Source organism: Mus caroli, unplaced genomic scaffold, assembly GCF_978045245.1.
Source record: "Mus caroli unplaced genomic scaffold, Mus_caroli_1 scaffold_16, whole genome shotgun sequence".
Lineage (NCBI taxonomy): Eukaryota > Metazoa > Chordata > Mammalia > Rodentia > Muridae > Mus > Mus caroli.
Genome location: NW_028227271.1, coordinates 8,230,001 through 8,242,249, shown reverse-complemented (window position 1 = coordinate 8,242,249; position 12,249 = coordinate 8,230,001). Strand labels below are relative to the sequence as shown.

At 45.3% G+C, this 12,249-nt stretch overlaps 1 protein-coding gene across 3 annotated transcripts in view; it reads left to right on the top strand.

Annotated features, from left to right (window-relative positions):
• Ano6 (anoctamin 6) overlaps positions 1 to 12,249 on the top strand; it is a 187,060-nt gene that overhangs the window by 114,721 nt on the left and 60,090 nt on the right. For all 3 annotated transcript variants that reach the window (XM_021183693.2, XM_021183694.3, XM_029469721.2), the window contains 4 exons: positions 7,625 to 7,690; positions 8,693 to 8,977; positions 9,185 to 9,298; positions 11,288 to 11,403. In XM_021183693.2, the coding sequence (XP_021039352.1) occupies positions 7,625 to 7,690; positions 8,693 to 8,977; positions 9,185 to 9,298; positions 11,288 to 11,403 (581 nt within the window). The remainder of the gene's footprint in view (positions 1 to 7,624; positions 7,691 to 8,692; positions 8,978 to 9,184; positions 9,299 to 11,287; positions 11,404 to 12,249) is intronic.

Here is a 12,249-nt window from a genome sequence, read left to right as displayed (position 1 = left end):
TCTCCTCTGAGAGAATATTATTAAGGCATTTAAATGAGATGGAAGGATGCTTTTATGTGTTCTGCATCTGTGATGGGCCCATGGGCAACACTATCTCGTGGCCTTGGGGCACTCAGACCGTAGGCAGAAGAGGTGCGGATACATCATTTCCTCAAGAGGATGGAAAGAGTACACACTCACTAGATATCAAAGATGTAGTCCAAAGATCAAGATCAGGATGGCCACAAAAGCATGGAAGGCAGAGGACCAGGTCACTGAAGGCTAAGATCTGTTCGAAGTATGTCTGTAGAATGGCGCAGGTACTTCAGTGGAGGGATGGGCTCATTGGGTGTACAGTGTAGAGGCAGAGTGGATGGTTACTGCATTAGAGAGGAGAGGTGATATTCTTGACGTCCTGAAGAATATCAGTGACTGGGTACCAGGTGTCATGTGTTGCACTGAATCCCATTAGTCACATTAATCTTTAACCCTAGAGTGAAGTGATTTCTCCACTGACTCTAGAGATGAAAACAGTGAGCGATGATCCTGATCTCAAATTATCACCTAGCATCACAGACGTGGTAGGTGGGAGAGCTAAGATTTGAATCTTGCCCCAAACCCAGGGATAAAGAGAAATCCAAATTATGAGAGCTGAAGGGGTGTGCGTGTGGTAGAGTAGCATCTAAGAGGAGCGGGCCTGTGAAACTAGTGAGGAGGTGTAGCCGCCACTCAGAACATCTGTGGGAAAATGGACCACATCTGGTTTGCCGCATTCAATATATAATGCCTGTGACTGGTGCAGTGGACAGTGCAGTTTGTTTGTTTGTATCTGATGAGAGAACAGCCCAGCTCTCAGAAACCTTATCTCTTCTGACTTATTATTAAACTCTCTGGCATGTCTATGAGCCTCCACTTCCCTGTTCCCTCAGATATTGGGCTACTCCAAGATAAAACTCTACCTCTCCTCCTCCACCATATCTCGCAATACCCACTTGCTCACTGGGGACTAAGGATGAAGGAAGCCAGTTGTTACACTGTAGCATTCCAACAGGCCAGTTGATCTCTGCATAGCAGGGAGCCATTCATCTAGAGTGCGCTCAGTTTATTCATTCATCAAACATTTATGGTGTGCATACTATTTTACAGGTCTATATTAAGTACTGATGATACTGATATTAAAACATCAACATCTCTAGGGGCAGTTGTGGTAATAAAAGTCCAAAGGACCATGGGAGATGCGATGGTCATAGAAAGGAAAGCATTTGAATTGATTTGTGGCCAACCAGTAAGGACAGTGAGAAAACAGAAGGCATTTCCCAGGAAGCTCAAGACATGGGTGGATTTCAGCTGCCGTGAAGAGAGATGGTAGCAGCAGTTAGTGGGCGGGGAGGAAGAAACCTGTGGGTGTGCAGTGAGTGGCCACCATTGTCTCGATGAGGAAGGAACCTAGCCCACAGAGAATAGGGTTCTGCTGGTTAGGTGCCAAGCAAGAGGGGAAGTTCCCTAATTCACGGCTGGTGGCCAGAAAGGAAACAGCTGAACATTGTTTTGGGCCTAACTATAGTGGAGGAGGGGATTTGTAACAGAGCCAATCACTGTTGATTTGTTTTCTACGCGCATTTAAGTATTAAAACACTCAAACTATGGGAGATGACCCACCTCTGGCTGACTCCACAGCTGTCCTTAAGACCTAGATACTTGAGCCTGAGTCTTCACACATGTTAGATTTTTGAACTGAAATACCTCCCACACACATACCAGCTCATGTTCCCTGGCTTGTAGAGCTGTTCTAGAAAGCTGTGGAACTCTCAGAAAGTTAGGACATGGCTGACAGAGGGAGGGTCATGAGGGACAGGATCTTGCAGGTTGTGCTCACCTTTGATTCTGGTCTGCACTTCCTATCCACTGCCATATAAACAGGCCACTACTCCACACTCCCACCCCCAGAAGCACCAGCATGCCTCCACTGTTTAACTATCCTCCCTCCCTTAAGTTATTTCTGTGGAGAGTTTTGTCACACTGACAGGAAAGGAACTAGTTAAACATTAGTTGAAATCCCCAACACCACTAGGGTAGCCAACAGCTTCCTGTTAAGTCTGTCTCTGGAGTTGGCATCCATCTCATCTCTCCACAGTGAGTTCTTCCTCAAGTGGCAACACATGGTTTCCAATTCAGGGTGTCATAGTTAGGGATTCTGTTGCTGCAATGAACACCATGACTAAATTTAATTTTTTCCAAATCCTATTTTTAATGATGGTCCTTAAATGCTTTAACCTCCCTTGTTGCCCACCACCCACCAGAGGTCATGGGAAAGAAAGGGTACGGGGGAAGTGGACCTGTTTAGAAAGGGTTCTTTGGAGCAGCTCCCGTCTGTGTTGTCTGGAAATTGGCAGTTCATTTCACAGGTCAGCAGCAGCAGCTTGATCGGATCGCAAACACTTCACAGATACACCAGCAGTCCAGTTAGGTAGAGTCGGGATAGCGAACACAAATCAGCAGTGATTGTGGTACTGCCTAGCAGAGACAGCCAAGCCTCAGTCTTGGCAGGAGTCAGCAGGAGGGACCAGGGACAACAGGAACACCAGGAAAAGTTCTTGGCTGTGCCACTCTCAGCAAAGTGAAGATCAGCAAAGATGCAAGCCCCACAAGCATTGCACAGCTAGCTCTATAAGCAAGCCAAGCTCAGCCTCCATCACTGTCCATTGAGTCCTTTTTACATTCCCTCCAAACATCATGGGCTTCCCTCAGCACTTGCATCTGTCTCAGCTGACATCACTCTGCCAATCAGTCTACGTCCTTGAAAGCGGCAAGAAGCTGGGGCACACCAGGTGTTTGCCCCAGCAAAATACCATCCAATACAACTGACTTTCCAAAGAACACTCAAGTTTCCACTTCCATACCCCAGCAACTGAGGGAGCTCGTGGTGGGAACAGAAATTGAGAAACCTAGAAGCAAGAAGTGATGCAGAGGCCACGGAGGATACTGCCTGCTTACTGGCTTGTTCTTCATAGCTTATTCTGGCTTATCTATCTTATTGAACCCAGGACTGCCTGCCCAAGTATGGCCCCACCCACAGTGGGTGGGGCCCTTCCACATCAATTATCAACCAAGGAAATGCCCTACAGATTTGCCTTACAAGCAATCTACTGGGAGAATATTCTCAGTTGAGGGCCCCTCTCTCATAGGATTGTAACTTGTGTCAACTTGGAAGAAGAAGAAGAGGTGGAAGAGGAGTTAAAAAAGGAAGGTGGAGGAAGAGGGAGGAGGAAGAGGAAAAAGAAGTTCACAACAACTGCAATAACAAAAGAACCCCTCAGGACACAGGGTCTGGAGTATTGCTGAACCAGTCACTAGGGCCGTGCTTTCCAACCTATGGGTTGCAACCCCTTTGGGAATTGAATGACCCTTTCACAGAGGTCGCATATCAGATATTTACATCACAATTCAAAACAGCAAAATTACAGTTATGAAGTAGCAATGAAATAATTTTATGGTTGGGAGTCCCCACAGCACGAGAAGCTGTATTGAGGGGTCACAGCCCTGGGAAGGTTGAGAGCCACTGAACTAGGGAGAGGAAGAACAGGTGCGCATGGCTACTGTAGTGGATACAGGTTCTGCAATGACCTGACGTGTTGGATGTCCAACAGGCACCTGCGGCATTGCCTGGAAACATGTAAGTGTTTCTGCCTTAATGTGAGAGAAAGTCTGAGGTCAGGACAGTTTCTCTGTAGATCTTCCATTTGCACACATGGAAAACTATTCTTTGTGCTTTGAGAAGTTTGTAAATTCCCTGGAAAAAAAATAATAACAGAACCTTAGTAAGCATTTATATAAGAAACTAACAAATGCAGAGCGCAGTGCTCTCCCCTCATCTGTGAGGGAAGCCCACCACCCCAAGGGATGTCCCAAGTCTTAGTACCGAATACCAAACTGTGCACACACTCACAGGTGACACACACACACACACACAGACACAGACACACAGATGACAGACAGACTCCACATAATGCTTTCTCACTAACTCCCTCATGTCCTGTGGCTCTCACATCTGTGGCGTGAATTAGTATGGATTTCAGCAAAGTAGCACGAATTTCTCTCCCTGTCACGATTTCATGGAAGGTTCATTCTCACCACACATCTTAGCAACTCCAGCCTGTTATTTTCTTGGTATAGTTAAGAATTTCCGGGGGCTGGAGAGGTGGCTCAGCGGGTAAGAGCACCCGACTGTTCTTCCAAAGGTCCTGAGTTCAAATCCCAGCCACCACATGGTGGCTCACAACTACCCGTAATGAGATCTGATGCCCTCTTCTGGTGCCTCTGAAGTCAGCTACAGTGTACTTATATATAATAATAAATTTTTTTTAAAAAGACAGAGAGAGAGAGAGAGATTCTGTCCCAAGAACAATGGGGTTTATCCCTTTGTTTGTTTAGCACACAGAATTCAACCGCAACACTCTATGTCAATAAAGGAGAGAACCACACATGATTATCATAATGAGGCAGGGATGGTATTTCATACAACTTAAAGTTGTTCATAACAAATACTCTTCACAAACCGGGGATGGATAAGAAATTCTGAAAGCGGGCCGGAGAGATGGCTCAGCGGGTAAGAGCACTGACTGCTCTTCCAGAGGTCCTGAGTTCAAATCCCACAACCACATGGTGGCTCACAACCATCTGTAAGGAGATCTGACGCCCTCTTCTGGAGTGCCTGAAGACAGCTACCGTGTACTCACATATAATAAAAATAAATAAATCTTAAAAAAAAAGAATTTCCATCTTTTTATATACACACACACACATACACACACACACACACACACAAGGGGTTAGGGAGACTGACTGACTGACTTGCCTGTGCTCAAACCATGCCCTTGAGAGTGACAGATCCCCTTCAAACAAGGCCGCGCCTCTTAAGCCTTCCCGAACAGTTCTATGAATTGGGAACCGAACATTCAAATATATGCACCTATGAGGGCCGTTCTCATTCCAGCTCCACATAATCCAAATGTCTGTCTTCACTGGTGAAGGAGTGGTCGGGAATAAGGTCTCATTGCCCTAAGAGAACAAACGTGAGCGTTAGACTCTCGATGAAGAAATGCTGTGGAGATAGGAGTTACTTCCCCAGGTGAGCTGGAGATAAGACAGGCCAGGGGTAGAAAAGATCAAAAACGCCCAAAGACTATTCGGAGAGATGGTGAGGCTGCCCTCAGAGGGTCCTAACACAGGCTGGGACACAGGTCGGAAAGCAGCGCCTGAACCTTCTCATGGTTTTGAGTCCAGGGCTTCCAGCTAGCCAGGCGCTCCTCTCTAGGATATGCTAGCACTTGCTTCAGTGGCTCTCTCTCCTAGGTTATGTCTCATGGGTGCAAAGTAGAATTTGCTTATTATTAGAACTGTGGGATCGCAGACACAAATAAAGTCATATTCAGTTTGGGCATTTCTGTAGAATGTCACCAGGGACATTCCGTGTGGACACAGGGTTAGCCACATACTGGGTGTTCACAACTTATTAATGGGATTTTTCTGTGTTTGGGGGCACAGCACCTCAGGGCCTTCTCACAGGGGCAAGTCAGGAGTGGTGCTGTCTGAGTAAAGTGGCTGACTGCTACCCCTGGACTGTTATGACCTTTGTCCAGCAGCATGGGGATGTTACAAAAACAAGGCAAAGCCAAGCAAAACAAAACAAAACACAACAAACAAAACAAAACAAAAGAATTCCAAAAACCTCATTCACCATACTCATCTGTCATCACTGAGAGAGCTGTGTTGTGCGTAGTTTTAAAGTCATACTATTGCCTTAGCACGGGAGCTGTGATTGAGTTACCAGCTCCTCCCTCCTCTCTTTTGTTCCTCCCAGCCTAGCTGGAGTGTTCGATCCCAGCCCCTAGTTCTGGGATCGAACACTCCAGCCCACTCCCAAGACTCTTGTTCCAGAAGGGGTTTCAGGGCTGCCTCAAGAATGGGAATTCAGCCCCACCCAAGATCCTTGAATTCACAGATAAAAGAGACACACTCAGTTTGTCACTTTATAGCTTGTCTTTTGTGGCACAATTGTTGTGCACAGATATCGCCCACCTAGAAAGACATGCCCTCACTAATGTATAATCTCCATAATCTTTATAATCTTATACGCTAAACCTCGTGGTTTGCCCCTGCCAAACATCTTTGACCACCCGCCGCAGGCGCTAGCTGCCCTAAGATCTAACATGATTGTGGTGTGTTACTCAAAGCATGACCAAAAAAAGCCCCTTTCTCTTTTCCTGCATCTCCTTCTCCTCTCGGGACCAGACAGTCCCACTTGTACCTTTCGTCTTACAATTGGCTCCCTCATCTTCTTTATTGACAAGTCAAGAACCAATTGGGGAAAAAGACCTTAGCAACAGAACCCTCCCCTTACAGGACTGCCTCAAGAATGGGAATTCAGATCTATGTGCATCAGGTAGTGTTTACCTTACCCTTGTGTGGAAATCTCTCCTCAAGTATGAGCAGATGAAAAGGCAGGGCGCAGGTGCCTCCATTTCCTCCTGTGGGCTGTGGAGGTGATCACATGCAGTCGGGGCTGCAGCCCAGTAGGCGCTGTGTTCTTCAGCCCCTTGTGTGTCCACCCATCTGTTGCTCTGACAGCACAGCTGCTTCCTAAGTGTTCTCTTTTCTTGTTACTGCTTTGCTCAACGCCATGGCCAGAAGCAATGTGAGCAAGAAAGGATTTATTTTAGTTTCTTCCTCTCAGCACACCATGAAGGGCTCCCAGGGCAGAAGTCCGCACGTCTACCTGGTTTCTTGTGTCCTGGTGCTCTGTCTGCAGATTCCTGGCCATATAGAATATAATGGGACATTTATTGTATCCAGCGAAAGTAAAGTCATAGATCTGCAGATGATTCTACATTTTTTGCTTTAAAGATAATTCTTTGGTTTGAATTAAGAAACGTAAGACTAGTAGTTTCTTAAATACTTATTAAGTTTTATTTCCATTCAGATGTATGCGTGTACATCTTGGGAGTTGGCCTTGTAATGTAGGAGTGGGACGATATCACCAGATAGTTCCTTGTTTTATATAACATCTTGTTTTATAAACATCTCTAAGAGATGTTTGGCTCTATGACCATTTCATTGCAAATCCTTTGAATCTTATTAAAGTTTTATGTATTGTTGTATTGTCTTAGTTAAGGCATACATGGAGTGTGTGTGCGTGCCTGTGTGTCTGTGTCTGTATATAAACCTACATGCATCTAATATTGAATCATTTGAATATATAATATAGAAATAAAAATTTTAAATCTGGAATTTTTAACTCTAGAAAATTAACATCAATGAATGAAACTCAAAAAGTTCCTTTTCTGTACTCTCAGGGGCCAGAGATGATGTCACAGCAATTTGTATAGATGCCTAAAGGTCCAAAGTCCCACGAGAGATTCTAAGAGAATCCAGGGAATCCATTAAACACCCTTGCATTCTCTTGTAGGCTAACACCTCTGTAAAACTAGAGGGCTCGGTACTTTTGTTCCATTTTGAGCAAACATGTCTCTTCAAGGTCAATAGATTTTTGAGAAAATAGTTTCTTAAAAAAATTTTAAGGAAAAAAATTAGTCTTTTCTGCCAAGCCTGGCAGTCTATCTAACATGTATTCCATTTCTTTTGTCAGAGGAAAAGACAAGCATACGAATCTAACCTCATCTGCCATGGGCTGCAGCTGGAAGCAACAAGATCTGTAAGTGTTAGTTTCTTTGAAACCGTGGCTAACCACTGTGCCTGAGATCTTATGCATCCCCTGGAATTGGGGGCTTGACATGGGAAATGCAGCCAGAGTGGGAAAGGGGCAAACAGAGCCTGTACCACAGGACAGTGAGATGGCTTCATGTGCAAAGAACCCTCCACAAAATCCTGATGGCCCGAGTTCAGTCCCAGGATTGCATGGCTGGGGATGAGGGCTGGCCACTGAGAGTCACCCTCTGACTTCCACATGTGACACCAACGGGTACACCACATATACACTTCTTTCTTTGAAAAAGGGATCACTTCAGTTTTATAACTTGCTTTTTCCTTTAATACAAATACATATATATAGCAACAAGTATAATCCCTTGACATCAATAGCCATATAGAGCACAATGGATAGATATAATTTAAGCAGCCCATTTACAGGCTTAGAATTCTTTTTTTCATTCATATAACACTGCCATGAATATTCTAGTGTCATTATGCCAAGTCACTAACTGAGACTGTGTGCTGACAAATATACAGTTTGCTTTTCTCACCTAAAATATTACGAGGTTGAACCTTGGGGGATGGCTCGGCATTTGGGAGCATTTGCTGCTCCTGTGAAGGACCAACGTTCAGTTCCCAGCACATCTGCCTGTAACGCTATGCTAGCTCCAAGGAATCCGGCACTCTCTCCTGGCTGCTATGGGCCACCTGCATGCATGTGCCCACACATAGTGTGCTTGCACAAGTGCTCATACTTGACACGCACTCACAGATAAGACTTAAAAATAAATATTTAAAAATTACTGGTCTTATGTTTCTTAACTCAAACTAAAGATTTATCTTTAAGTTTATATACACATATATAATCATTTGTAGAGCTGATGTCCTCACTTTTTCTAATGTCCTGTTTACATGGATTTTTATTTTAAAACCTGCTGGAACAGGGGGCAGGAAGCTGCCTTCAACTTGTAAAAATCGTCATTTGGGTTCTGTTGTCCCTTCATAGGTTTCTGATGACAAGCTTGTGTTCGTAAAAGTGCACGCGCCCTGGGAAGTGCTGTGCACCTATGCTGAGATCATGCACATCAAACTCCCGCTAAAGCCAAATGACCTGAAAACACGCTCGCCCTTTGGCAACCTCAACTGGTTCACCAAGGTCCTCCGGGTGAACGAGAGTGTCATCAAGCCAGAGCAGGAGTTCTTCACTGCCCCTTTTGAGAAGAGCCGGATGAATGATTTCTACATCCTCGATAGAGATTCCTTCTTCAACCCTGCCACCAGAAGCCGCATTGTACGTCCAAACCGAATGGGGTTTCTGTTTTGCTGTGACTTGAAACCTATTGCATAGTTGTGGTTTTGTTTTTAGAAATGGAAACTATTATTAGCAGTATTGGTATGATTTCAGTACTGATGGTTTTCTGCTATAGTAATAAACAATGGTCACATGAGCTGGTTCTATCGTAAAAAGACACGTAGTCTGTTTTGTCATCTTTTTTAGGTTTATTTCATCCTCTCTCGGGTCAAATACCAAGTAATGAACAACGTTAACAAATTTGGGATTAACAGACTGGTCAGCTCTGGAATCTACAAAGCAGCATTCCCTCTGCACGACGTAAGTCAAATGGTAAAACCTAAGATATCTGTGAGTACTCTGGTGAGACAGGGAAGGAGTCGAATTCTTGACGTTCTGTCTCTTCCTCAGTAAGACAGAGATGATGTCATGAAAGATCACAAGCTGATCCAGGGCAAGAAAGATGCAGAGAGCCTTCTCTGATGGAGCCCAGGGGTAGAGCCGGTGCTGGGTTTTAAGGACTAGGGAGAAGGGACGGTTCCCTGCCGTGAGCAATGTGGCAACAACATATCATAGAGGGCAGCACTCACTCTGTGTTGGAAAGTAAAGCTCCACTCTCTGTCCCCAGCTCCATGCCCTTGTGACACATCTATTCTCCCTGCTCCCTCATGTCCTTCTCAGTGAGGAATGTGTTGTAACTGTTGCTACCTCATGGAGTTGTTTCAAGAGTCAATTAGATTTATGTAAACTATTAGTCCCGGCCATATAAATGATAGCTAGTTTCATAAGTACTGACAGATGTCTGTCATTTCCAGAAAAAAAAAAGCAGGGCTATTTGTTTGTTTGTAAAGAAAACATGTTAGAAATTCTCATTTCGCATTTTCTGTAAAGAGACTTTTCCCCCCTTGAAATACTATTTACAGGGTATATTGTGGCTTTTAAAATAGGGCTTATCGGGGTTCATGTCAACAGTGACAAAGCACCATGTTATTGGCACTAAGGAAGGACTGTTCAAAGGGTATAGAGGCCCATCAGATTCAGGAGTATTTATAAGGCTGCCAACCTATCTCTTATGGACTGAATCTTTTAAATACGATCACTCCAGCCCTTCAGGGCCACCTATATGTGAGGTCATTATATAGCCAAAAGTGTTTACTGTGTCCTGTCATTGAATTATGCTAAATACCACGTCAATCCCATTGTTACTTTGTTGCACTTATTACCAATCTGTCTAAATCTCTGCAACCAAAGAAAACTAAACACTTTGTTTGACCATTGCTACTTTGTGTTATGTACTTTGGGGGGTTGAAGACAATCTTGAAGTGCACAATGTATCCAAACAAAACCAGAACATCAAACAAGTTCTTGACTCACATGGATAAAACGGGGGGGGGGGGGGGGGGGGGGGGGGGGAGGGGGGGACGGGGGGGGGGGGGGACCTGAGCCTCCTGGGAGACCCAGTGGCCACCAGGCCTGACAGTTTGTTCTATTTTTGTGCCCCAGCAGAATTAGCAGTGGAAACTTGTGAACCTCTGGGACAGTTGCATATTGTTCTCTGGCTGTTAGTGTGGGACACCACCATCCTAGATTTTTCAGCTGACATTTGTCTGTGCTCCCAATCTTCCCTGTCTCTAAGTCTGGAGTAATCCTGTGGTGGAAGTAGGACCCAAACAAGGACCAGGGCTCTCACCAAGGATGGGTTTTGTGATACTGTGGTTCTGTACGTGAATAGGAGAATGGGTCAGATGGGAGAACAGGAGCTTGGATTCAAACAGAGTCAGGAGGCTCTGTTTCTTGGGTGACTCTGCTACTTATTTTCTATGTATTGTCAATATAACTGCTGAACTGAGAGACAGTGAAGTGCCGGCTTTAGCAGTGACCTGCCGTTCACCAGCCATTGTTCTGGTCTCCCCACCATCCAAGATGGGGTAGGCTTTCAGACAGATGTTCCTTGATTGGGAGAACCTACAGTCTTGAGTGGTCCTGTTTCTCATCAATTAGCACAGCCTTACTTCAGGGCATCAGCATCCTTGGGGTTCCTACCACCTGGCTGCCTTGCTCTCTAGGAGTGACAGCTGCTAGCATCACTATCCAAGCATCCATTGCTATCTCTATTCCCAAATAACTTCCAAGGGCAACAATGATCATAACACTTATTATAGAATCACTAATTATTAAATGGCATGTCTGTCCCTCCTGGAAGGGGGGTCGGGGGCAGTTCCCTCAGTGGCCATTAGTGCCCTATTTAAGAACCAGATTTGTAAACTGAGGGAGGACCCTGACCCTCATTTCTTTCTTTCTGCTTCTCAGTGCAGATTCAACTATGAGTCGGAGGACATCAGTTGTCCTAGCGAGCGCTACCTCCTGTTCAGAGAATGGGCTCACCCTCGGAGTATATACAAGAAGCAGCCCTTGGATCTTATCAGGTGAGCAGGAGAGAGTAGTCCACTGAGAAATACTCAGAGATGCCCTGAGGTATGTGCAGGGCAGCTGCCACACACCATTGCCAACCAGAGGAGCTCACCCAGCTTTGTATTACCCATAGGTTTCTCATCCCAGGGTGTCTTCTGTACCCACAGAAGATGGATCATAACTTATGTGTCTCAGTGTCTGCTCTTAAATCAGTAGTGAAACCTGCCCTGGATTTGATCCCTGGTACTGAACATAATAAGATCCAGTCCCTTCTTGCCCTGTGGTCCAATAGTCTCACTGGTCTCACAGCCCAGCTTGATTGACAGACATAGATGGGTCTTCCAGGCCTGGCTGACTCTCTCTGGAGTCATCTCATGGGCACACTCTCCTGGCCCCAGCATGACTTCAGTGGGCAGAAAGTATCAGTGTGTTCCCAACACGAATGGAAAGATTCCCTTCACTTTCAGGAAATGCCCAGGGATTAGAGACTACCTGTCAGGGACTTAGAATTCTTTTTTTGCACAGGAGTAAGTGTTATTAACTCATCGTGTGCCGTTAGATGTTATTTCGTTACCTCATAGGAAATCGTGACTGCATGGGGCTCGTGTCTCAGAACATTTCCTATTAGAAGCAGGTAGTTTGGGTGCTGTGATGTTGAAACATGCCTCTGTCCTGTGTGTCTGCTGCAGTGACATCATCCCTGTCCAATGACTTGACCTGCTTTGTGCAGGGATACTTGGCATGCAGCATCATGTGCTCCTGTTGGCATGGTTTCCTGTTTCCTCTGTCTTTGTGAAGGCGAAGGACTTGAGTGGTCCAGTTTATCGTTGGTTAGCATGGCCTCACTTCAGGGCATCAAC